At 35.3% G+C, this 27516-nt stretch overlaps 1 protein-coding gene across 1 annotated transcript in view; it reads left to right on the forward strand.

The window, feature by feature from the left end:
* Nucleotides 1-24165, forward strand: part of LOC107048330 (division abnormally delayed protein) — a 36173-nt gene extending 12008 nt beyond the window's left edge. Inside the window, exons 4-7 of the mRNA XM_015271469.2 lie at nt 833-1034; nt 16402-16709; nt 20436-20577; nt 21733-24165. Coding sequence (XP_015126955.1) covers nt 833-1034; nt 16402-16709; nt 20436-20577; nt 21733-22038 — 958 coding nt within the window. The 3' untranslated portion in view covers nt 22039-24165. The remainder of the gene's footprint in view (nt 1-832; nt 1035-16401; nt 16710-20435; nt 20578-21732) is intronic.
* The last annotated feature ends 3351 nt before the right edge of the window (nt 24166-27516 follow it).

Genomic DNA, 27516 nt, shown 5'->3' on the forward strand with positions numbered 1-27516 from the left:
CTTAGCCTATTTACTAAAGATGAAAGAAACGGGGAGTTGTTTACAGGTGAAGTGACATGATTTTTTTTTTTATTTAAAGTGACATGATTTAGTAGGAATCACTTTGCTCGAACCTGAGAGATTTCATAGTTTCCTTCTCCTACATCGGGAGACGGTTATTAACTCATGCGTACCATTAGTTAATTATCTTTTTTTTTATTTCGCTTTTTTTTGCTCGAATTCGAGAGTTTTGTAAATATCCCCGATATTTTCAAATTCTTCAAATGCCAAAAAAATTTTCTCCGTCATATTTTTCATTTTTTCATGTGTGAAGTTGATCTTTATATCAAAACATATCTAAATTGCTTAATTGTTGATCATGAGAAAAAAAATAGTATTTCTAAATTTATTTAATTCACAAATTATTCTTCACTTCCCAAATTTTCATACGTAAATTCTAAACTCTACAAAATTCATGAAGATTCTTCGGTTTCCCAAGTAATTCGAGAAAAATCTTTGAAGATCTACGGTTATCTGGAAAACAGTGAAATTTTCCGAAGAATTCAAGAAATTTTTTCAGTTCTCTAGGAAATCAATTCATAACTCTCCCCTCATTTTTCAACAGTTACAGATTTCAATCAGATTATTTTAAAAAGCAAAAAAAAAATTAATCGCAGATTAAAAATAATTCATTGATGTTTCACTCTTTATTCTCTTAATTCTCTTCAAGTCGTTATCAATATTTATAAAACATCTATGAGTATGTGAAGTTTAATAAATTCGATTTCTTCATTTTCACAACGAAAATAATAATAAAAAAAAAGAAAAATGAATCAATAAATAATGTTCAAAGGGGTTGCTTGATGGAACCAGCGTCTCAATTGGATCTGGCCTGGTCTGGTTACGTAGAAACTGTCGAGAGACTCGTTGTTGCTGTTGATGGTAGAACAGATCCACTTGGTTTGAATGCCGAGAGAGCAGTCAGACAGTTGGATACTCGAATTTCTGATGCCATAATGCACGCTATGGAGAATGGTCCTACGCTCGAGGAGAAGGTGAGCCCACTCAAGTGGTCGTTTTATCTCTATCTCACACTCAATTCCACTATATGTATTACGGTTATTCGTTTTCTGCAGTACATGTGGGCACAAAACGAGGTGAACTTTAATTTCATTTTTTTTTTTCAATTCCACCCCTTTCGTTCATGAATGCCAGACAGCCTCTGTCTGCCCGGCTGTTTGGGCGGCCCGGACAAATTCAACTCTAGACAAACTCGATGAATTAATTTCTACACGCAATGGAAACAACATTCGCGACTTTTAATTAGGGGGCAAAATGAAACAGTCCAAAAATGACTGTTTGACGCAATTAAAGTAAAAAAAAATTTTGTTTCATTTTTTTTCATCAACTTTTCTTTATTATTGGCAGCACTGATGAGAATAATAATTTTCTATTCGTCTTATAGTTCAATTGATTATAATTCAGTAGTTTAAGTCGACTCAACTTCGGGTTCAGTTTTTGTTGAATAATTCGGAATTTTAGAAAGAGCGAAATTTTGGTAAAATCTTTTTCGATAGTCTTCACTCTTCTTTACAAAAAAGATTTTTAGGAAAATTTTGCTAACTCCTTTAGAATTTGAGATATTCATCGAGAACTGGGGCTAGAATGGAATTGACTTGAACCGTTTGACCACTTCACTACTAAATTCAGTTGATTAGATTAGGCCGATTACACTTTTCTTTTTTCATTCGATTGAAATTCAGCATCACATTTTCCTTTTTCCCCCTCTGGGTCTTCCTCTGGACTTTGGATTTTGCTCTTTCATTTTTTTTTCAATTAATCCATTGACAAAACTTCTCCCGTCAAAACTTCTCAATAATTCCTCATTCTGCTGAATGGAAAATGATTATTTTCATTAGTACTCGCAAGAATAAAAAACAATTGATAAACAAAAGTTAATAAAAAAAAAAATTTAACAAAGAGAAATGTTTTGACGTTAAACAGTCATTTTTCGACTGTTTCATTTTGCCCCACTTACTCCTAGAAATTGATCAATTATAAAAAATTGAGCATGATCACGCGACTGGATAACCAGAAGCTCAGTTGCATTGCAAGTGTAAGTGCAGTGAATGAGAAAAAAACGAGTAAATGAGAGATCAAGTCCAATCAAAATGGAGAAGAAAATCAACCAAAAGGAGGAGAGATTGTGAAAAAAAACGTGTTCTCCGATGGAGACTTTTTTTTTCTCCTTTTCCCTTCTCTTTATCTCCCTGTCTTTCACATACACATATACACTGAGCTTTGAGATCTGCTTGTTCGGATCCACGCCGAACTCGTTCGGCGAAGTAGGCGCCGGTTCGGCTCTTAATTAAAAGTTTCACACGGGTAGTCCCGTGTGAACGCCAACACGAATCCAACGAATAGAGCTGAAGACCATATGACTATATATGTCTTGTGTTGTGTCTAGGTGTTTTTCAACTGTTAAGGACGTTTAGCCGGTGTCGGTAAATTGTCGGTAAATGTGTTTTTTTTCGTGATCGAGGAAAATTCTGTAATTTTTTCGGTTGACAGCAAAACATATGAAATGAACTTTTCTGACGTTAAAAAAAATTAATCGCAATAGTCTCGGCAAAAAGGAATAAACTGATTTTTCCTTTTACACGGGATCTTACGACATTTATGTTCAAATTAATAATTCACCTACTAGAAGACTCTAAAAATAGAAATAAAAATAGAAGGTAATGTGTAAAATCATACTGAATGCAATGGCGAGAGAAAAATCTGGGGTAGCCGGGCAAAAAGAGGAAATATTTGAATGATTCTATCCCACATAAGCGCATGTTAGCGCATGCATTTGCTGCATTTTGTCTATTTCATTTCTAAATAATGAAAATGGGTTGGTGGATTGAAATTTGTATCAAAGTGAAGGGAATATCCTCTCTCAGTTTTTAAAAAATCAATTTCTTTTAAGTACTTGCGATTTTGGATAAACATCCTTAATCTCAATAGTCTCGGCAGAAATGAATGAACAAGGTTTTCTTTATGAACGGGATCTTATGAAATTTATGTTCAAATTGATAATTCACCTACTAGAAGACTCTAAAAATAGAAATAAAAATAGAAGGTAATGTGTAAAATCATACTGAATGCAATGGCGAGAGAAAAATCTGGGGTAGCCGGGCAAAAAGAGGAAATATTTGAATGATTCTATCCCACATAAGCGCATGTTAGCGCATGCATTTGCTGCATTTTGTCTATTTCATTTCTAAATAATGAAAATGAGTTGGTGGATTGAAATTTGTATCAAAGTGAAGGGAATATCTTCCTCTCTCAGTTTAAAAAAAATCAATTTTTTCTAAGTACTTGCGATTTTGGATAAACATCCTTAATTGCAATAGTCTCGGCAGAAATGAATGAACAAGATTTTCTTTATGAACGGGATCTTATGAAATTTATGTTCAAATTGATAATTCACCTACTAGAAGACTCTAAAAATAGAAAAAAAATAGAAGGTAATGTGTAAAATCATACTGAATCCAATGGCGAGAGAAAAATCTGGGGTAGCCGGCCAAAAAGAGGAAATATTTGAATGATTCTATCCCACATAAGCGCACGTTAGCGCATGCATTTGCTGCATTTTGTCTATTTCATTTCTAAATAATGAAAATAGGTTGGTGGATTGAAATTTGTATCAAAGTGAAGGGAATATCTTCCTCTCTCAGTTTTAAAAAAATCAATTTTTTTTAAGTACTTGCGATTTTGGATAAACATCCTTAATCTCAATAGTCTCGGCAGAAATGAATGAACAAGGTTTTCTTTATGAACGGGATCTTATGAAATTTATGTTCAAATTGATAATTCACCTACTAGAAGACTCTAAAAATAGAAATAAAAATAGAAGGTAATGTGTAAAATCATACTGAATCCAATGGCCAGAGAAAAATCTGGGATAGCCGGGCAAAAAGAGGAAATATTTGAATGATTCTATCCCACATAAGCGCACGTTAGCGCATGCATTTGCTGCATTTTGTCTATTTCATTTCTAAATAATGAAAATGGGTTGGTGGATTGAAATTTGTATCAAAGTGAAGGGAATATCCTCTCTCAGTTTTTAAAAAATCAATTTTTTTTAAGTACTTGCGATTTTGGATAAACATCCTTAATCTCAATAGTCTCGGCAGAAATGAATGAACAAGGTTTTCTTTATGAACGGGATCTTATGAAATTTATGTTCAAATTGATAATTCACCTACTAGAAGACTCTAAAAATAGAAAAAAAATAGAAGGTAATGTGTAAAATCATACTGAATCCAATGGCGAGAGAAAAATCTGGGGTAGCCGGCCAAAAAGAGGAAATATTTGAATGATTCTATCCCACATAAGCGCACGTTAGCGCATGCATTTGCTGCATTTTGTCTATTTCATTTCTAAATAATGAAAATGGGTTGGTGGATTGAAATTTGTATCAAAGTGAAGGGAATATCCTCTCTCAGTTTTTAAAAAATCAATTTTTTTTAAGTACTTGCGATTTTGGATAAACATCCTTAATCTCAATAGTCTCGGCAGAAATGAATGAACAAGGTTTTCTTTATGAACGGGATCTTATGAAATTTATGTTCAAATTGATAATTCACCTACTAGAAGACTCTAAAAATAGAAAAAAATAGAAGGTAATGTGTAAAATCATACTTAATCCAACGGCCAGAGAAAAACTTGACGTAATAGTTCACTCCGTCTGCAGTAGTCAATAATTTTATCTCCCAACTGAATCGACTGTGTGTCAAAGCGAGTCTTTCATAATTTCCAATCAATATGGTAGGTGTTATGTAGATGATGTTCAGTCATGTTCCCAATGACGCTAAAAAGAAACCGAAATGAGTACAGTTGAGGGGGCGATGAGAAGAATGCGAGAATGTTGTTCATTTCTCTTTATATTCTTTCCTCTTGTGAGGTACTACCTGTATAGAGGAATGCTCGTCGCCAAGGGGGGTCGGGCTCCCACGATCTGCCGGGGTACCCAATTCCACTAATAATTTGACGGCCACAGCGATACTGATGGAGCGCCAGTAAAGCCACAAAACTGCCAACACTCTCACCCTCTTATATTCCTTATAATTTTTGTTTCTCTCCCCGTTTCCCTTCAAACACAACATCTCTACAATGTATATGCATAAGAATGAAAAGAAAAAAAAACATAATGTTGGCGCAGAGAGAGAAAAGTGTGCGAAGAAGAATGAACGACCGAGTCCTTATGATTCCACTGGTCCCTGTAGGCGTAGGCGCATTCTGCGTACATTACGTGTCTGCATTCCGCGTGGCCTTTGGCCTTACTTGGCATCTTCTGAGGCTGGTGAACCGCCCCGAAAACCGTATCCCAGGGGATTGTTAATAGGATATCTCAGTGTGGTCCAGTTGGCTCTTTACAGTCAATCGACCAATAAAAAAAAAAAAAAAAAAAAAAAAAAAAAAAAAAAAAAAAAAAAAAAAAAAAAAAAAAAAAAAAAAAAAAAAAAAAAAAAAAAAAAAAAAAAAAAAAAAAAAAAAAAAAAAAAAAAAAAAAAAAAAAAAAAAAAAAAAAAAAAAAAAAAAAAAAAAAAAAAAAAAAAAAAAAAAAAAAAAAAAAAAAAAAAAAAAAAAAAAAAAAAAAAAAAAAAAAAAAAAAAAAAAAAAAAAAAAAAAAAAAAAAAAAAAAAAAAAAAAAAAAAAAAAAAAAAAAAAAAAAAAAAAAAAAAAAAAAAAAAAAAAAAAAAAAAAAAAAAAAAAAAAAAAAAAAAAAAAAAAAAAAAAAAAAAAAAAAAAAAAAAAAAAAAAAAAAAAAAAAAAAAAAAAAAAAAAAAAAAAAAAAAAAAAAAAAAAAAAAAAAAAAAAAAAAAAAAAAAAAAAAAAAAAAAAAAAAAAAAAAAAAAAAAAAAAAAAAAAAAAAAAAAAAAAAAAAAAAAAAAAAAAAAAAAAAAAAAAAAAAAAAAAAAAAAAAAAAAAAAAAAAAAAAAAAAAAAAAAAAAAAAAAAAAAAAAAAAAAAAAAAAAAAAAAAAAAAAAAAAAAAAAAAAAAAAAAAAAAAAAAAAAAAAAAAAAAAAAAAAAAAAAAAAAAAAAAAAAAAAAAAAAAAAAAAAAAAAAAAAAAAAAAAAAAAAAAAAAAAAAAAAAAAAAAAAAAAAAAAAAAAAAAAAAAAAAAAAAAAAAAAAAAAAAAAAAAAAAAAAAAAAAAAAAAAAAAAAAAAAAAAAAAAAAAAAAAAAAAAAAAAAAAAAAAAAAAAAAAAAAAAAAAAAAAAAAAAAAAAAAAAAAAAAAAAAAAAAAAAAAAAAAAAAAAAAAAAAAAAAAAAAAAAAAAAAAAAAAAAAAAAAAAAAAAAAAAAAAAAAAAAAAAAAAAGTTCATCCGTTTGCTTCAAAGTCGCCTCTCCCTCCCTCCCCCGGTGCCCTTAACCCTCATTATTATTCGTCGCGGCAGGTTTGTACTAGACCTCATACCTCTTGGTCGCACGCGGCGTCCTTTCCACTACACCGCCAACTTGTTTATTCGTCTCACTTCAACCTGGTATGTTTCCCACTCCCTCCACTAGCCACCTTCCACTCCAATTCTCGTGTCGTGTAGTGTCTTACTCATTATTATTCTTTGCAAACCCTTCAAAGCCTCCCCTCCCTCATATATATATAGTATTATCCTGTATATAGGCAGGAGGAGGCATGGGGACACGGCTACGGCACTACCATGGGGCGCCCCTTTTCATGTGTCCTTCTCTCCTTCTGTCTTCTTTTATTCCGGATTCCTTCCTTCCTCTCGTTTATGCTCTTTTTCAATGTTGATTTCTTTTTTTTTTCTCCTTTATACTTTCTTTTTGTCTTGTTTGAGTGCCTCCACTGTGGGAGAATCGATTTCCTTTGGCCCCCTCGTTAGGTCGGAGTTTGCATGAAATTCCGACCTCCGCCAGAAAGCCTTGTAGATTGATTTCTAATTATTGCAATTGTCATTAATTTATCAATTATTTTTTCGTGACAACAATAGCAAATGTCGAATTTGTCGTAACGATACGTTGAAAATATACATTCCTGTGCTAGGACTTGATGTATGTAGCTGAGGTAATAGTTGGTGAATAGGGAGAAGAGAGAATAGTGAAGAGGTAGTTGAGTATCCTCGATGCTCCTCTCAACAACCGATACTAGAGTGAATCCCATTATCTGTGCAACTCGATCCTCCACTTACAATTGTGTCATGTATGTCTATACTTTGTTGGCTGTAGAGATGCGAGGCGACGTCACGAATGAAAAACCGTCAGGTCACAAAAATATGACCGTCGTGTGACCGTCATTGACAGTCATGCCTTCTCTTGTCAATAAAACGGTCAGATAAAATTTTGTCATTGAGAAATTATCGATATATGCGATATGACGATCGTTTTTTTTCCCTGTCACAAAATTTTGTCATGTTTTGCCATGTTCCGTCACGCGATTGTCCATCAGTTCATTTGTTCAGAGAGAGGAAGGGGCTATTCAATGGAAAGAGTAAATTTATCAAAGCCAATTAAAGAATAAATGATGAATGGGGGATTATGGGGGGCATTTAGGGGAAAAGTCCTTATGGGTCCTTATCGATAGTGGCGCCATCTGCCGGAATTCTCGGACATTCTAGAATTCTAAGAATAAATGATGATTCTAGAATTAAAGAATTAATTATGAGGAATCAATGTCGTCGCCATTTTCTAATTACTTCGGGGCGACATGGGGTTACAGTTTCGTCAACTTTCAGGTAAAATCAGAAAAGAAAATTTGGACATCTGAAGTGGCGCCACCACTCAGTTGCGATATGATCGTCATAAAGCAAGTCGGTCATATTTTTGTCATGCAACAGTAATTGGTCGTTCGTGGATCGGTAATGTGATATGTCTCATCTCTTCTTCTCTACTTTATTTACCACTACCACCACCACCTCCGCAAATAACAGTATCGTGAAATAATATGGAGAGCAACTCTCGTCGAACAAACTTTGATGCTTGACAACTTTTGTCCATCGTCGTATGTGGATGTAAAAAGTATAAGAAAACAGTTGTTACGCATTTTGTGCCAGGACGAGGGGACAACCGAGAGAGTTTAACGTTTTTCGCGTTCAATCAGAGTATAGATATATATATATACAAACTTGGGGAACATGAACAAGCGAAACAGCAATCCAAGTACTTTCACCCCACACGGCTGTTCGATAAATTTATCCCAGGGAATTCTTTCATCCTTTTTTGCCCCTTCTATTTCTGCTTCGAATAGTTGTTTCCTATACGTGTTTCTATTGGATGGATCCAATTATAGGAGAGGAAGAAAAAACATCGATGAAAGGGTTGATGAGATTTTTTCTCAACCTTATAAAGTCATTGGTTTTTCATTGGCAGTCTACTGCAGCCAATTCTTCAATTTCTATGATTAAATAAAATATTTATTTATTTATTTTTATTTTGGTTACGTGCCTGGGTGAGTTAACAATAATCGACACTCACATTGCTCGGGGGGGGAAGGGGGTGTAGTAATTTTTTCTCTCAGTGTAAACGTTTGCCATTCTTAATTGTACAATTATACGAGTCAAGGCGATGGGACATCGAATAAAGGAAAATATAAATGATAGATGGAAAAGGATGGAATAATAGCAGCTTAAAAAGACTGGGAGGGGTCCGATTCACCTAGGTTGGCTATTGCTTGCTCACTTGTGGTTTCGGTGATATTGAGTGTTGGTGTCTTATCTCGTCGCCTCTTTCTCACCCACCTAAAGTAGAATTTGCAGTGTCCTCCATTTGCAGGCCACTAGAAATGGCCTTATTCTTTGGCTCAGCTCCAGCCACTTTACGCCCACACGGTCGATATAATCATTTCAACCATCGGTTTTCGCTACTCTAGATTCTCTTCCCTTATACTAAATAACTTGCTCGATGCGTCTTCATGTATCTCTATTGGATCACCAGGAATTTCCAGAAGAATTTCGTTGACGTGTGACATTATTTCAAAACATTTATGCGCGCAATTTCTTTTTTCATCTCGGATGATATTTTTTGGAAGATTGGCAAGCTGCCGATCTGCATGATGAATCAATGACCCGACTCATTTTTCAGTGCTTGAAAATTCATTCACGCGAGATTAGCTCAACCCGGGCCCATTTTCAAAGGGAGCTCAAAGATGATCGTTGGCTGGTTTTAGATCCATGTCGAACCTCACTGACTCATCCCCGCTTAACTGTTCTTCCTCCTCCCTCCACTCAACTCACTTAGCGTCCCCACAACCCCCATCACTTACGTAAAATTCTTCTTATACCACAAACGTAAAATTCTTCGCTCCAGTTTTGAACGTAAGGATTAAGGATGTTCAGTCATTTTCACCAAATCTTATTTTTCCATGTTCAAGGAAAATTCTGTCATTTTTTTGGCTGATAGCAGAACGTATAAAACTGACTTCTTTGATGTCAAAAAAAATTAATCGCAATAGTCTCGCCGGAAATAAATAAACAAATTTTTTCTTGTACACAGGCTCTTACGGGATTTATGTTGAAATTTATAATTCACCTACTATAAGACTCTAAAAATAGAAATAAAAATAGAAGGTGATGCAAAACTATATTGAATCGAATGGCCAGAAGAAAATCAGTAGCGAAGCGGTAACTTTTGGCCAGTTTTTGATGAATATCTCGGAATCTAAGAGAGATAGCAAAATTTTTCTCATGACCTTTTTTATAACCCTCAATTGGCTCTACAAAAAAGGTCATGACAAAAAATTTTCTATCTCTCTTACATTTCGAGATATTCGTCAAAAACCGGGCAACAGTCAAAATCGATTAAACCCGGTTTACTGTTCCGGCACAGAATTTGGGGTGCCCGCGCAAAAAGAAGAAATACTTGAATATTTCGAAATATTTATAAATAATAAACGTGGGTGGGTGGATTCAAATTTTTATCAAGATAAAGGGAATGACTTCATCTCCCAGTTGAAAAAAAATTAATTTTTTTAAATACTTGCGATTTCCTTAAGAGATGATAACACAAGATTTAATAATTTCCATTTGCGGACAAATGACATTCAAATGAGTAAACCTCTGAGAGCCCAACGGATGAAAAATCGTTGGCTAATTAATGAGATTGGAAAAAAAATTTACGAAAGAAATAAACGTGTGTGTGTGTGCGCCGAGATGAGTTAGTATAGCTGTACAGTGGAGGCTAATGGTTGTCGTTGGCACGCGAGGGCGGTAACTCGAGTGGGAGGAGGTGGATGAAAGAGGACGAGTGGAAAAGCAACAAGAAAAATAAAGTGGAGCCCCCCCCCCTCCCCTCCTCTTCATAAAAGGGAGGCCAGAGGCGAACCTGTTATACCTGAACGAACTCGCACGCATCGAGCTCAAGCCTGCTCTCTCACTGCTGCTCCATCCCTCTCTTCATGCTTAATTTTTCATCCCCAAAAATTTTGCACGTGGATACGTCCATGTTCTCATTATGGGGGGGTATTTAGGGAAAAAATCCTTATGGGTCCTTATCGAGAGTGGCGCCATCTACCGGAATTCTAGAACCTTCTAGAATTCTCTAGAAAATTCTCCAGTTTTCTTTAGAAATAAATCACAATTTTAATGAATGAAGTATGTTGAACGTTTGTTTAGGGATTTTGGTAATACATAACAATTCAATCGTATCGTGATTATAAAAAACGTTTTATCATGACGAGATGATGCAAAATCCCGAATTTTTTAAATATATCTATATAAATATATACAATGAAAAACTATGACATTCAGTGAAGGAAAGGGAAGACCCAGTGATAGGCATATCAATCAATCATAATTACCATTAAATTGTGAAGCTGTCAATTTTTAACATAAATCTAAAAATTAATTAATTAAATCTAAAAATTAATTTATAAATTAAATTAAATCATCAATTTGTACATTTAAATTTCGAAATATTCTATCAACCAATAATTTAAGTAGGAAGATTGACGGTTATTTGAATAATCGAAAATCAAGTACCTAAAGTTAGAATTGGCTTGGTAACTAAAAAATTACAATTTCAATATTACCAAATATTCTATTCACCATCAATCGAAAAATATAGCTAATAAATTCTACAATATTTGAAATTTGTTGAATACAGTTAAACTTTGAACAATATAACGAGATAATCCTTTTTAACCCTCCAGTGGTCGCACCTCTCCACCAAACATATCTGGTCGCGGGATGAGAAAAAAAAAGTTCCAAAAAAATGATGTATTTATGATTAAACGAGTAACTTTGAACGTCCAACTAACAACTAATATCAGCATAAAACGAGAAAAGTGAAAACATTATTCAAAAATTGATTTCCATTCGGTGCGAAAATTTGACATTTAGAGGTTAAACACAGATTTTGACCGACTCGAATTTTTAAGGAATTTTAAATTTTGATCGGTGCAAAGATGCGCAGAACAAAAATTGTTTAAATGTTTGACATGGTGGAATGTAGGAATTCCAATTTTTTCAGATTTTTTCTCAACAACGTTTCAGCGTAAAAAATAAAAATCGAGACAGACCGGCGCTCGTGCCATGGCGCGCCCGATCGAGGGTTAATATTGCCAAAATCTAATATTATTGCCTATCCCTGTTGTACAGTTGTACCAAAGATACAGCCCCCCCCCAGATTTTTTTCTAAATTTATTGATCATCTATCCCAATGGATCGCGGCGCAAGGAGTGAATAGCTCGAGGGCCCGCAGTATTACTGTACCCCAACGCGTCATAAATTGCTGCAACATTTGTACCTTGCCCAGAAAAAACACAATGGCGAGACTGAAACAAAGATAAATGGAAAGAGTGTGAACGAGAGGGATATTCAAAGTTGAATTTTAAAATAACTGAATGAAGAAACTAAACGAGAAAGGGCGGCGGGGCGGGGAGGAGGAGGGGTTCGAGCCTCAGAGAAGAATGGAGCAAGCAAGGTGGAATGATTGCTGTTGCCATGTGACTCTCTGTTAGTACTTGTATTATGCGGCTGCAGGTTTCCCGGACAGGTAACGATCGTTTTTTTCCCCTTTCATCTCTCTCTCTCTCTCTCTCTCTCTCTCTCTTACTTTCTGTCTTTCATTTCTCGAGTAGTCTTTTTATTTCTCCTTCCTCCTCTACTTGACATTTTTTTTTCTGCCTCATGACGCACGAATTGTCGTCACAACAATCTGCTCGTAGAAAAAGAAGAGGAATAAGTTGAGAGTTGTGTAGAATTGTTGCGCATTATCCTCGTGAAATATCGTTCCCCTATTTATTGTCCAGAGGATTGCTCGGATTTTCGAGGATTGGTTATTATTCCCTCAGCCACAAATATTTAGAAATAAATATTTTCCAGTGGAATGCAGAGACAAGTTGAACCGTGCATTCCAAAAGATAAAGGTTTTTTCCTTTATTGTATCCTTTTTTTCATATTACAACCACTGGGAATGACTGGAAAGAACGATACCAATAAGGCGGATGGAATATGCAAGGTGGGGAGGGGGGACGAAGGAGGAGGAAGAAGAAGACGAAGAGCAGGGAATGACAAAAAAAAATAAAAAAAAAGAGGGGTGGCAAGACGCGCCCATCGCATTCCTTGCATCCTTTGCCGGTGCGTTTTCGAAGTGGCTTGGAACGGCGCTTTTGACTCAGCCGCAAACTCGACCTGAACTCGTCTTACCCCCGTATACATACATATATTGGCTAACAAACTCGAGTTGGCCGTTTAGTCGTCAACTCTTTTCATCACACTTCCGTTGGCGACTGCCTTCATGAGAGCCATTGAAATCAATCAGAGCCTGAGAGACTGTGCAAATTCTGTCTGGGTCTCCTTTTTTTCTCATTGAGTTCATTTGCATTGTTTTCTTTTATTTTTTTCGGGGTTTTTGTTTCGTTCAAATACCACTGTGAAATGATCATAATTGGGGCACAATGCCTGCCTGCATCAATGGCCGATAATGCACGTCTATTTATACGCCAGTATCGCTGAGTTCCTTCAACCCGTTACAACACTTTTCACATGCGAATGAAAATGTCTTTGTAATTGCAGAGCTTTTTTTATTTGTTTTGTGAAACATTGCGATCCTTCGATTTTCATGTTCTCTAATTTTGATTGGAAATGATGTAGAATGGTCTGAATCGAGAAAATAGGAAGTTTGGCGACCGTCCGGTGGTCAATTTTTGGAAAATTGAGTAATTAAGTGGCTAAAGTAATTCCAAAAATCTGAAATTTTGTGAGATTACAGGTCTTAATGGGGACTAACTCTGTGCAAAATTTCGACTCGATCGAGCCAATAGTTTTGGAGAAAAAGCCATTTGTTTTTAAATCGTTTTCCGGGAATATCTTCAAAACTAGTGGACCGATTCCGATTTTTTTGTTTTCTAAATATTCGTTTCGATGCCTTCTATCTAAATCTATCAAAACATATATACCCGTTCATACAACGTTTCCGAGATATTCCTGTTTTTCCGTTTTTTCATAAAAAAACTTTGTAAACACTCTAGCTTGTGCAAAAATTGAGATATCAACTTGAAATTTGGACAGAATCTTCCTCTCATGATAACAATGTTCCGCATTGAAGATGGGTCCAATCGCATCAGTAGTTTCGGAGATACTCGATTTTTTCTGAAAATCTTTTACATGGAATATCTTCAAAACTTCGCAACCGATTTCACTTTTTCTTTTTTCAAAACATTCGTTTCGATGCCTTCTGTCTAAATCAATCAAAACATATATACCCGTTCATACAACGTTTCCGAGATATTCCTGTTTTTCCTTTTTTCCATAAAAAAACTTTGTAAACACTCTAGCTTGTGCAAAAATCGAGATATCAACTTGAAATTTTGACAGAAAATATGTGCACCCGCTCATACGAAGTATTCGAAACATTGGAATTTTGATAGCACCCATGGAGGTGGCAGTAACCATCCGAAATTTTTGCTGCTCGTTAGTATTGTGAATCTATAAACTTTTGTAATATTTCAGACCATTCGGAAACTCGCCATCAATTTATTGACGGCGAAAAAAAAATTAGACATCACTAAGTGACATGCTCACTGTCACACGGCGCGCTGTCATGCTCACTGTCCCCAGCTTTTTTTTTTCTTCCAATGAGAAGTCAATTAATAATGCAAATATTAGCTTTTTTAAAAATGGCTCTTCGTTTCCATCGCCCAGTCACCGAAAATAAAATAGAATCCCTTCTATTTTTCCTGGTAATTTTTAAGGGGTTTGAGACGGCCGGGTAGATCCGATGAATCATACAGTTTTGGATTGCCGACTGTGACTCACCTGATTGAGAGGGGATAGAGTGAGAGAGTGGGTAGACAAAAGGAGGACCAGACAGAGGCGTCCAATTTCATGGTAAATTTAATAATTGAGGACTTGTTAGTTGTTACATTGGGATAAAACATGAAAATCATTTGTCATTTTTTCGTTTACATCACCATGAGATGATGAAACTGAGAGAAAAACTTGCTAATGCGTAGACCAAATTTACTTGAGAGAAGTAAATTATTTTCAATGGTTTAAATCTCAGATGTTCTCGAATTCCGAGGGATGGCGCCACCGTCGATAAGGAACCCTAAGGACTTTTTCCCTAAACGCTCCCATAATAAAAACACAGACGTGTCCACGTCAAAATATTGGAAATGCATAACAAAAAATTCATGAAAACAATAAATACTGGAAGATTGACGACTCTTCTACGCGTTTCGAATCCATTTGAGTACAAGAATATTTTAAAGCATGAGACCTTGCTCGGTTCCCGTGAGTTGAGACGTCTGGGAGAATTAAACAATTGAAGAAAAATTGCTTGTAAAAAATTACCTGAAAATATCTTTCAGATATTAGATATTTTTTTTGTCAGTGTATGAGAAAAAGAGGAGGAATAAAGTCCAGCCGACTTGACGCCCACACAATGTTGCAAGCGGTCTCAATCGAGCCTCGGAAAATTTGGATATCGTGTCTGACCCGAAACCATTCAAGGCTTCAACCTCATCCCACTCGTTTCCCCCATTTGCAACGGCGCGTCCTGGCCTTCAAGAAGTGCCTGAACGTCCCCCGAAGCCAAATATTTGCCAACTACTTTTTTTATTCAACTCCTTTCTCCCTTTGCTGCTAGCCCTCTCTCCCATCAGCCTACAATAAATTACTAAAACGCGTGGGACTGCGTAGCGATTTGTTTCGCAGTCTCTATATTCTCAGCGTGACGTGTATGTATATATATATATATATATATATATATATATATATATATATATATATATATAATGATAAATTCAGTATAAATCCCGGGAGCTGTTGGAAAGTGACACGTTTATTCTTTTATTAGGATACGTGATTTTTTTTCGCGTATATTAGGAGATTAAAAAAAACAACTTTGTCTTGGTTAAAGAGAATATTTTTAAAGTGGCAAGTTTGGCGAGAGGAGGGAACTTGATTGAGATCTCACGAGTGCTTATACACATGTGTGTGAGTCCGCGGGGGTACGTGTGCCTTACCACCGATAGGAAATAACCATGTGGAAGTGACTTTTTCTACATCCAGCGAAAATGGAACATTTTTTTCAGCCACAAAAAATTATGCTTATTGCAGGCATAATTGCATTTCAAAGACTACATGCAATATTGCATCAAAACAAACCCAAAATGTAAATAAACTCTAGTCAATAATGGACCAAAAGTCCTTCCTATTTATTATTTTTTTATTATATTTACTAAAGATGAAAGAAACGTGAAGTTCTTTTATATCGAAATATTTCGAAACTGTCTGACCGCTAATCCTTAATTCTGATTGGCAATGAGTCACGTGAAGTAGTCGCTGAAAAAAATCCTCGCTATTTTCAAATTCTTCAAACGCCAAAATTTTTTTTGCGTCATATTTTTCATTTTTTCATGTGTGAAGTTTATCTTTATACCAAAATATATTTAAATTGCCTAATTGTTGATTATGAGAAAAAAAATAGTATTTCTAAATTTTTTTAACTCACAAATTATTCTTCACTTCCCAAATTTCAATTTTTTCATATTTATCATACGCAAAAATGATCAATTCTTACTTCTCAGATTTTCATACATAAATTCTAAACTCTGCAAAATTCATGAGAATTCTTCGGTTTTCCAAATAATTTCTCTTAATTCCCTTCAAGTCATTATCAATATTTATAAAACCTCTATGAGTATACGAAGTTTAATAAATTCAATTTCTTCATTTTGACAACGAATAGATAAGCGCGCACAGGTCCAGTTTATATACTGTAAACAATACGTTTCACAAAAGTTTTTTGATACTAGTTTTTAAGATATGTAAATACTGACTGTTATTTCTCTGAATAAAAACCTTGTTGGACGACAAAAAAAATAGGAGATAGCCACACCAGTCCGCAGTCCTCCAGTATGTCGATTACGTCAAGGTTTTGCTGCCATTGACACTCGACTTTATCTTGCAGGTTCGAAAATTGTGTGGACGTTCAGAGCTACAGGTGGGAAAAATATCGGAAGCACCCCTCGTGCCGTCATTTGAAGGCAAGTCATCGTCATTGCTGTCAATGAGCTTTGAGCATCGTCTGGACGCGGATGTCCCTCAGCCAAACTACTCCCAGGCACATCGTGCCGCCACTCAAACTCAACTACACAGCCAGCTGGGCAACTTTTTAGCCAGTGTCGTTAGGTCTCGCACCTTCTACGGTACACTTGATGATGCCATATGCGAGGAGTACCCCGAAAGGCATTGCTGGAATGGACAGCGAATTGGAGAGTCAGTATAAATGATGAATTACTCATTACTCATAATTGAGTAAATTTATTGATAAGATTTCAGTCCAGTCGCCAAGGGGTAAACCGGGTCCAGTCGATTTTGACTTTTGGCCACTTTTTGATTAAGGATGTTTGGCCAGTGTTTTTACACTAAACCACGGTCACTCAGTCACTCTCGGGTTTAATCATAATGTAGTTATTTCGATGATTTGAAAAAATTCCAATTTCACCGGTTTTTCCTTGCAAGCACGGAGAGAACTGTTCAGTAAAAATTACGGAACTCACAGTTCGCTCAGTCGACTTTGTGTCAAAAATTTCGGAGCGCTCTGAAAAAATTCCGTGATTTTAGGTAAAAATTACGTGACAGTTCCGTAAAATTTCCCACAACCACATTTCGCTCCAGAATTACGGAAAAGATACGTAATTTTTATTGAATATTTTTCTCGTGAGGGTTAACTTGCCAACGCGGCCATCGCCCGAGGGCCTTCAGCCAGGGAATGTTGAATGTGGAGTGGGTTTTTTCACTTGGAAAATCTGTGGAATATTCGGTTTGAAAATTGTGTTAAATTTTCAGATGAATGTTATGTGGCGACTTGTCACCAGAATATCTGGCAACACAATTCAATTGAAAACTATTGAAATAGGCGAGAGTGGGGTAAAATGGACACTTTAGACTTTCGCTTTAATTACTCATAATTCAGAAACAAATTCATTAATTGAGCTCAGGTTAGGGTCATTACAAAGGGAAAGAACTGTTCTTTGCAATGAAAGAAAAAAATTTAAAACAAAAAAATTATTGAAAAAAAAAAAGAAAAAAATATTTTAAAAACTACAAATTATTGAAATAAATAAAAAAAAAATTGAATTATTGAATTTCATCAACATTTCAACCCGTCATTAACATTTTTAAAAAAAGTCAAAAGTGTCCATTTTACCCCAACCTCCCCTAAATCAATATTAATTAGAAAAAATGGCAGCGGTGGGTCATCCGCCGTTAAAGTGAATCAAATTCGACGGAAGGTGACGCAACTCCCGGTAGCTCATGACCTTTTTTATAACCCTCAATTGGCTCTGCAAAAAAGGTCACGACAAAAATTTTTCTAGCTTCTTTGGATTCCGAGATATTCTTCGAAAACTGGTCAACAGTCAAAATCTCCTTAGCCGGGTGTACCGTTTCGCTACTGAATTGATTAAATAATAATGAATAAAATGCCACTTGACATGGGCGAGAGTGGGTGTCGTTGAAAATAGTCGAGTTGAAAGATTTTAGTCGTGTTAGCCTGCTATCCGCACGCAATAGTTATGCGTCGAGAGTCACGAGTCAGTGGTGAGAGAGGTAAGGGACAACGAGATACTTGGCGAAAGACAAGATGATAGTAGAGGAGGAGACAAGACTTGGTTATGCTCGTGTATCTATAGTTACAGCCGACTCAACGGCGCCGGTTTGCTTTCGATGCCAGACTCATTGGCGGCTAGGCGTCCTACTGACTACACCATCCGACCTCCTCCCCGCTTCTCTCTAGAATCCTCATGTAGATAATGTCTTGGGTGACGTCAAAATCGACGACATTTTTACAAGTCCAATGAAATTGTCATTAGCTAATGAATCTCGGCGAAATGTCGGAGACGTAGACATTCCGACCGTTCTCTTATATAAAAAGAAGATGTCACGCGTTTATTCCTAAATGTCTGAAAGAGAAATTGCATACATGATGATGATGTTGGTGTCAGTGATTTCCAACGGAGTATGTATTAATTCTCAATTGAAGTTTTCATGGATTTCGACGAATTTCTCAGTAATACTAGGGGCGGTTGGGGTAAAACGGAAACTTTCGACTTTTTTTAAAATGTTAATGAGGGGTTGAAATGTTGATAGAATTCAATAATTCAATTTTTTATTTATTTTTATTTATTTCAATAATTTGTAGTTTTTAAAATATTTTTTTCTTTTTTTTTTCAATCATTTTTTTGTTTCAAATTTTTTTCTTTCATTGCAAAGAAGAATTCTTTCCCTTTGTGACGAGCCTAAACTGAGCTCAATTGATCAATTTGTTTCTGAGTTATGGATAATTTAAAAAAAGTCTAATTTGTCCGTTTTACCCCACCCTCTCCTATAGAAATTCGTATACTTGGAAGAACATATTGATTCCAGTCAACTTAAATATTAACCCTCGAGTGGTCGCGCTGTGAGCAAAGCGCAGTCCTTTTCATTTGTTTCATGATAACTGCGAAAATATCGATAATCACGAAAGCCAAATTCAGGAGTTGCACAAATAATCTGTCGTCGTGGCATTAAATCCGGTTTTATTGTTCTGCGGCCACCAAATTTTTTGTTATTAATTTTTCAATGAAGTGCGGTCAGAGAAAAACGGCGCAAGAAATTTGCCGCACGACGTTGTCAGCCCACGTGCTGTTCCCAGCTGGCAGATGGAGAATCGTTCTGGCAACGTCGCGCTCGAAAATACACGGACTGCGCAGCGCTCAGCGCGCGACCAGACTCGTTCGGTGAAGAGGCGCGACCACTCAAGGATTAAAATGATGAATCATATAAAATCTATCGAATTGCCAGGCGCGCGGGGCGCGCCTTCTATCTCGTTTTCCAAAATCGATAGAATGGGGATATTTATTCTAGCGTTTTCTTTCGGCTCATCATCGTGTCCTTGGCCTCCTGTCTCTGTTCCGACCATCATCATCATCACTGCCTTAGCAACTGATGTAAGAATTATTGGTCAGGGTCACAGATTGCTGCAGTCTTGAATTCCAAAGGCGATTGAATCGCTTTCTCGACACCGTTAATAATTATCCACCGATTGTCGACTTATCCGGACAGCGGATGTCTTCAATTTTTTGCACATTTCTCGCATCCTTATCTCTCTCATCCTGTATGGAATTTCACAAGCGTACGTGTAAAATAGTGCAAAATAGTTCTTTTATAATTTCCGAGTCATATGTCTCTCTGTTATACCTGTGGGGAAAGATTTTTTACCTTGCAGTTTGATGGTAACTTGTGCTTCAGCGCTCAACACATCTTAGTATTTAATTGTATTTACAGTCGTGTCAAGACATGATGAAAAAACAGAAAAATTGATCTGTTTAAAGTTGGCGATAATGGCGTTTAGCAGTAAGAAATGAAGATATCGCCGAGGGAATAAAGCAATTGATTTGATATTCTTGACATGATCATTTTATTTTATATTATTATTTTGATATTTTTTCTCCCGTTTTTATGATATTTAAGAACATGTCAAATTTTTTACCATTTCAGTTCCATTTCATGGATGTGAAACTCATTTCTACATTTTAACAAGTTTTTGAATAAAGCTATTGGTTTTATCGTGGGATTAATTTGGAAAAATCTGCAGATTGATAAAAATATTTTTAATGCCAAAAAGTGAGGATTCTAAAAGTTCAACTGATTTCTATTTTTCGTTTATAAAAAATTGAAAAAGAAGAATTTTTGGGAAAAGCACATTCAATAATTCGAATCATGCATAATTGGATCAAAATTTTTCGCGCGTAATTTAATTGGCGAATTAGATGATAAATAATCTCCAAATATATAATGTAGTCTTCATGAAACTGTAACAGTTATTTGAATATCCTCAACTATTGTTTTTATTGTTTTGTTTAATTTACATTTTTTTTGTTTTGTTTCAAATTCTTATTTATAATAAATTTTTGCATTTTGGTTTTTCGAGACGTCACTAAATATTCAATATTTTCACAGGTACACAAAGACTGTGGTTGACTCAAGCTTAACTGCCCAAAGATACAATCCCGAATTTGCAATGGCTATGACTGCAGGAACGCCCAGTTACGGAAATTCAAATACAAGTGTTCTGATAGATCAACTGCGGCATATAAATCAAGTGAGTGGTCCTGTTAAAAAAAAAGAATGTAATGTTTTTTGCCAGCAAAATCTATTCCGCCATGCTTGACTTAGCATTATTTCCATTCTAAACTTGAATATCTTATATATGAATATAAAAATATTAAAAAAATATATATATTATTTAATTATAAATAAATTGAATATAAAAAAAATTATTCATCTTTTATCATTTAAAAAAAAATTTTTTTAATACTCTAATATTTTTTAAAAATAAAATATTAAGGAAAAATTATAGTTTAAAAAAAAAGATCATTTGTTCTTTTCATCTCATTTTTTTTCTTTTTTAACAAGTCACGTGACATCGAATTCTCCTATAATTTTTTCTGAAACTAAATTTTACAGTTAAATGACAACTCCAATGACCTAAACAATGAAAATAATAATGAAGAAAATCAAACGAATCGAATAAAGTGGAATTCAATTTTAAAATGTTGAAATAATATCATATAACCTTCCAATTCCTTCTCCACATTCTATTAGAACTTTTGTTATTTGAAAAAATTAATCACTCTTGAAGTAGCTCTACCATTCGGCCGGGCTACGCTGTACTTTTGAATATTTTCAGTTTTTAAATTTGTCATACCCAGTCAGTATTATCTAAATTAAATTTCGCAAAATATTGATATTTTTTCAAACATTTCCCTCTTATAAATAAATAATAAAACTTGTTTGCAAAACGGTGAATTATTTTTTATGTGTCAAAAAAATTCTTGATTTTTTCACATCTAATGAAAAAAAAATTGAGATTTTAATCTTCGATTACAATGGAAATGTTGATTTTCACATGAGACACTGGGTTGAATCCCGATTTTTAAACATCTCTTCTTTGAAAAACCGAAACGATAATAAAATTGCGAAAAAAATTGAATTCCGAATTTAATCGAGTTTTCTGCAATTTTTTTGCAGATTTCAATAATTTTTGAATTTGCCGTAAGGGTAGAGCTACTTTAAAACCGATCTGAATAATGAATGAATATTAGCCATCTATGATCATGACTTAGCTTAACATGAGACTTGCATTTTATGCGCGCCATTTCCCTAGTTTAATAAAATATCAACTAACGGGAGAAATGAAAATTTAATAAAATATCAACTACGGGAGAAGTGAATAATTTCTCATAATTTCTTACAGGTGGTGCAATTGCAGTTGGCATCAGCTCCCGACAGTGGAGTCCTGCTGTCTGACGAGGCGCTAGACGGGTCCGGCAGTGGTGCTAATCCAAATTGGAACAGAGGAATCGTTGTAAATAGTGATGACGAGGACGTTGACGATGAGAGCGAAGCTTCCGGCTCGGGAATGGGCCCCATTAAGCACGGTGATACACCGATACTGACGAAAATCAATACAGACGATAAAACGAACAAGACAAGTGGTGCTGCCGCGAAAATCACTTCTCTGGTGCTTCTCAGCTTCGTTTGGCTCCTTCACTGTGCCTAAAGCCAATTAAAATGATCACTGTACAGTACATAGTAGATGAATAGTCATCGATTCACGAGGGAAGAGGCGAAAAAGGTGATAAATAGCTAATGATTGCAATTCGTATCACAAAAAAAAATGACGAAAGTAATTCTTCGCAGAAATTACGTAGATTTATTTGTAGATAAAAGTACTCACTCCCCCATTAGACAAGATGATGGTTCTGTGTCGCGGGCTCCGACATATTCGTCGGGTGATATAGCGTATGCCATAATTGAACGTTAACTGCCACAATGCCAATCGTTTGTAAAAAAAACCTGAGAATGGATTAAATTATTATCACTTCTTCCTTTTTCCACTTTCACTACTCTCTTCTTCTTTCCAAACTCCCCGAAATTCTTCCCAATTTGAAATTACTGACTATACGAACACACATTTTTATTTATGAATTATTTAACATCCCGTGATAAGATTGATTGAATAATTGATTTGTCGATTGATCGACGCCAATGTGAAAGAACATTTCACCCACATAGATAAATTATTTTGAGAACACGTGCTGTGGCGCGTCGGCCCCCACGTTCGTTTTCTGATTTGTGATTTTTATTTTAATAACTTTGTGCCTTTTTCAATGTAACGCCGTGCCACGCACCGCCGCTCAATCCTTTTTAACGAAAAAAAATCTATAAATGGAGATAATAGGCATTGATGCTTTTGCTACTAGGGAGAGATGCGGAGATTTAAAAAATGATGAATTAATCAGGGCAATACACGACACGTGTTGATGCCTGTTAATATCTGTTGGCCGGTAGCACATTAGCTTCCAAGATCCGCGCAGGTCCGCGTGACCCAAAAGCCTGTGGTTACAAATACGTCGTACATTTGAATGGTATCGATTTTTAATTTCGGTGACTGGCACCGAAAATTAAAGATTCAATTAATGTATTGCGTGAAATACGGCATATGCTTGGACGTAGCCAGTCGCTAATTGATTGATAATTATTTTTCAAGATTTTATGATGACGCAAATCAACATTTTCACCGCTGTTTTTAATTACTATTATTATTATGATATTATTATTAATATTATTATCATTATTGTTCTTTCATTTCATACATTTTTTTTTGAATTAATGTAGAAGTCAAACTTGCGACGAGAGACTGACTTTCATACATGTATTTCTTTTTTCTTTGTCTCTTCATCAATCTTGAATGGAAAAAAATTATTGAGAGGAACAAAAGTGTAACTCAAGTGACTCTTGAAAATTCTTCAATGGAATGAATTAATTGGGTGATTACGTGAGAGAGAATATACCTGTCCTGTAGGTAATCGTTATTGAAAAGATTGTAAATAGTAATGGTGAATGCGTGTTGTATTTATATATGCAATATGTTAAAATTATGTTATATTATTATATTATTATTAAAAACGGTCTAAATGAAAGAAAAAACTATGGAAAGTTATTGGGGATATAATTTAACAATGGCTTTTAACGTAATAACAAAGTTGATTAAAAAAACAAGCATCGAATCATGTGTGAGAGAGTTTAGTATAAACAAAGTTGAAGAATGTATTTCCAATTGGTGGATTGGCCGGAGTGTAACTCCGTGTACTCGTTTTTATTAGTTATTCTCATGACAGATCAAATCAATTGAGACTCGTGAAAAATTTATTATTTTATTATCAACTGATGGTTGAAGCAATGGGGTCTAATTACGTGATTTAATCTCTCATCTGAATGACGATGATTATTACTATTAATCTATTAGAGTGAAATGATTATTTAGAGCCTCGTTGATCGACGTTTATCGCTAGTCGAGGGCAATTGAATATTAAAAGCCGACATTACCTGGTTTAGATCCGATAGATTTATTATTCTATACTTTCCAAATTTCCACTGATTATTTCGTAATTGAAAGTATAAAGGCTATCTTACGATTGATTTGTTAATTCATTCGCTCCAACTTTTTAATTATTTCCCCTTCCCGCCCCCTGTGTGGTATTCAGCTGGGGGCCTCATAGCGATTTATTATGTAACATTAATTTTTTCATGCCTACTACGTTTGGCGAACGTCTGTGATTATTGTAAACAAGAATAAAAAATAAATGATTAAAAAGTGAATAATAAAAATTGAGGGAATTTATAATTGTCACGTTTTTGCATCAATTTGGGGCATTGAAGGGTGAATTGGGGGCATATTGTCGTCTGGTATCCGTTGTTGAGGAGCACTTCATAGCAGAGATGTCAGGGAAGATGTGAATGTTTTTTGCAAATGACTCTAAAGATGATTTTTCGGCCAGGGATAGCGTTAGATTGCCACTCCGTAGGTGGTAGGTTCGAACCCCCCTCCGATAGAAAAATTTAATTTCAGCTGATAGGTTTTTCAGGTAGGGCTACGATAGTAATAAGAAAATCATGATTCGAACTTTTAAACTGAGTAATTGACAATTTTAAAAAATTGCATGGCAATATCGCATATATATTGCCTATAAATTCTCATATATGATCAACATTGATAGAAATAATGGTTTCACAATAAAAGTGAAGCGTCAAATTGAAAAAATCTATTTGAAATTGAATGTTCAGCAGTTTTCTTCAACGTCTAAGGGGTAACAGAACGTCATCGTTTTCTAGAAATTTTTAAACAAATTTCTTGTTTAAAATTATTAATATTTTTCGGAACCCAAAGCATTCATCTTCGATTTTTTAAAATATCGATAACTGTTAGCAGGAAATTTGCTCAAAAATGTGGAAAATTAAGGGCATTTTGTTACCCCTTAAGAGGCAATGGAACTTACCATCGGCGTAAAAATTGGATTCCAAGTTTATTCGTCGTCAAACGAGTATTTATGAAAACTCAAATTCTTACATCATCAATAATCTTGGTATCTATAATGTAAGAATTTGGGTTTTGCTAAATAGTCCTCTGAGAACGAAAAAACTTGGAAGAAAATTTCTACTCCGATGGTAAGTTCCACTGCCCCTTAAGTACGGGTTCAGTCAATCAAGCTAAATTTATGGAGATTTGATAGGTCTCACATAAATTTAGAAGACTGTTTAGTTATGAAACAAACTATATTTATTCAGTCAAACATATAGGGATAATTATTTAGAGTATTCAAAGTACAAAAGATGATAATGCCGCAGCTCTCGTGGTTAAACGAGAAGGAGTAGAATAGAATAATTGAGATTGGGTAACTCAGTTACTCAAATCTAAGAACGAGTGATTGCTTGCGCCGTTGGCGCTGGCGGCAGGCTCCGCCGGTAACAGCGGGAACTGTTGAAGGCTGAGCCACCACAAATTCCGTAAGACCCCTGCCATCTCTGGGTGTATCGAAAAACAAGGAGGATATTCGAAAAATGCAGCCAATTTTATGAAACTTTTTTCACATATTGTTAAATCCACTTAGGCACCCCTTGCAAAATTTCGGAAACCTCAGGTTCAAGACAACAACAAAAATGAATTTCAAAGTTGTNTTTTATGAAACTTTTTTCACATATTGTTAAATCCACTTAGGCACCCCTTGCAAAATTTCGGAAACCTCAGGTTCAGGACAACAACAAAAATGAATTTCAAAGTTGTTGCTTGTATATGAGGTTAAATGGGTCATCGATAATTTCAGTATTTTTTCCACATTGCCGACTAGTCGATAATGTAGGGAAAATGTACGAGTGATCGATGCTCCCTTTAACCTCATGTATACGTAGCAACTTTAAAATTCATTTTTGTTGTTGTCCTGAACCTGGGGTTTCTGAAATTATGCAGGGAGTGCCTAAATAGATTAATCAATAAGTCAATAAAATTTGATGAAATTTGCATTTTTCGAATATCCTACTCTCCTGTACATTGTTAATATGTCAACCTTTATTTTCGTCTCATGATAACGGAAGGCTGAATGTTCGAAGATTTCATATCGAATAACTTCTCGATCGTCGGTAATACAGTTTTTCCCGTGGGAATCCCCTCGCAGTATTTTCTCCATGGGCTTCCCCCCAAGTCCGTAGGATGTCCCAACATCCCCCGAATCATCCCCAAAGCGAAATAGAATAAATCGTCAATCTTTTCTTGTGAGTCGTAACAATTTCCGCGACTCCAGATCATTCAAGACCTTCAAAATCCGAATTAACTAAAGATCCTTCCACCTTCAAATTCTTACAAATTCCAAATGTTCTCGAATAATTAACATGAAAATTTTTGAATATCACACGTAGCATTTGGACATGGAAATGGCCAGGGTGAATGCGAGACGAGCGTTTGAATTTGTAGTGTGAGAGGAAGAGCCCATTGGCTAGTGAAAAATAAAAAAAGTGAGGCGGAAAATAAAACAGAACGGGAGACCGATGGAATACGGCGTTAGGATCTCTTGACGCGTGCATCCATGTCCACCGCTCCCCGGGGAAATCCACTTCATGATGGGAATCCCATTATTTCCCGGGCGATATAAAAGTAGGTAGGTCCAGCCAGTCGTCGTGGCTGTCCAGTTGAGGCTATTTCAGGCCAGCACCAATGCTGTGCCCAACCCGATACGGTTCAACTGAATATCTCTGGGTCTCACTCTCTTTTTTTATGCTTTCCAACCCTTTGCCTCGTCCTTCGCTCTGCAGTTTCCGCCTGTAGCCTCTTCCTGCCCATTCCATCCACTCGTTTAGGCATCGGGCGTCGCCTCGCATGGTTCATCCGTCGATTCGCGATCCATTGGCCTCAATAATCTCTGACGTAAGGGCACACGTTACCATTTGGTCCGACACGAAATTCGAACCGAAAATGCTAAATAAACGTTCTGACGGTTTTTCATAACTAACACAGTCATATGTCATCACTGATAGCCGCTAAGACAGTCAAACAGATCCATTCTGAGAAGCTGGACTCAGGTATGTCCGTGAGACTGCTTGTTGAGCATCTTGGACTTTTTCCATAGAGAAAATATTAATTAAACAAAATCGACGTGGTGAATATCTCCACAGGTCGCATTAATGACGTTTGTTTTGTCAAAGGCCACTAACAGCAGGGAACAATGACCACATCAGCGATACAGTGAGTGGCCTGTCAGCTAGGTAATTAGAAGGCAGTTATGATAACAATTCAGTTACAAAGTGGTAAAACGATTTAAGTCGACTTATCTCCCAGTTGAGTTTTTCAGGAATATCTCCGAATCTAAGGGAGATAGCGAAATTTTCGTAATTACATTTGTTGTAGCTCTCAATTGGCTCTGCAAAAAAGGATATAACAAAAATTTAGCTATTTCCCTTAGATTCCGAGATATTCATTGAAAACTGGCCTATAGTCAAAATTGACTTGAACCGTTTTATCACTTCGCTTTCGACTCCGCAACTTTCATTCCGATCTTTTTGTCGTCATCATTAACTTGAACTATTCTTTTTGACGCCTCGGATTTTCAAACTCGGCTTGCTCGTATTTCACAGAAAAGGATTGATATTTTTTTATAATTTCGCTTTTTTTTCGTGAAATTCGATAAAAAATTGGAGTAGATTGGGG

Source organism: Diachasma alloeum, unplaced genomic scaffold, assembly GCF_001412515.2.
Source record: "Diachasma alloeum isolate Michigan unplaced genomic scaffold, Dall2.0 Dall_scaffold_00186, whole genome shotgun sequence".
NCBI lineage: Eukaryota > Metazoa > Arthropoda > Insecta > Hymenoptera > Braconidae > Diachasma > Diachasma alloeum.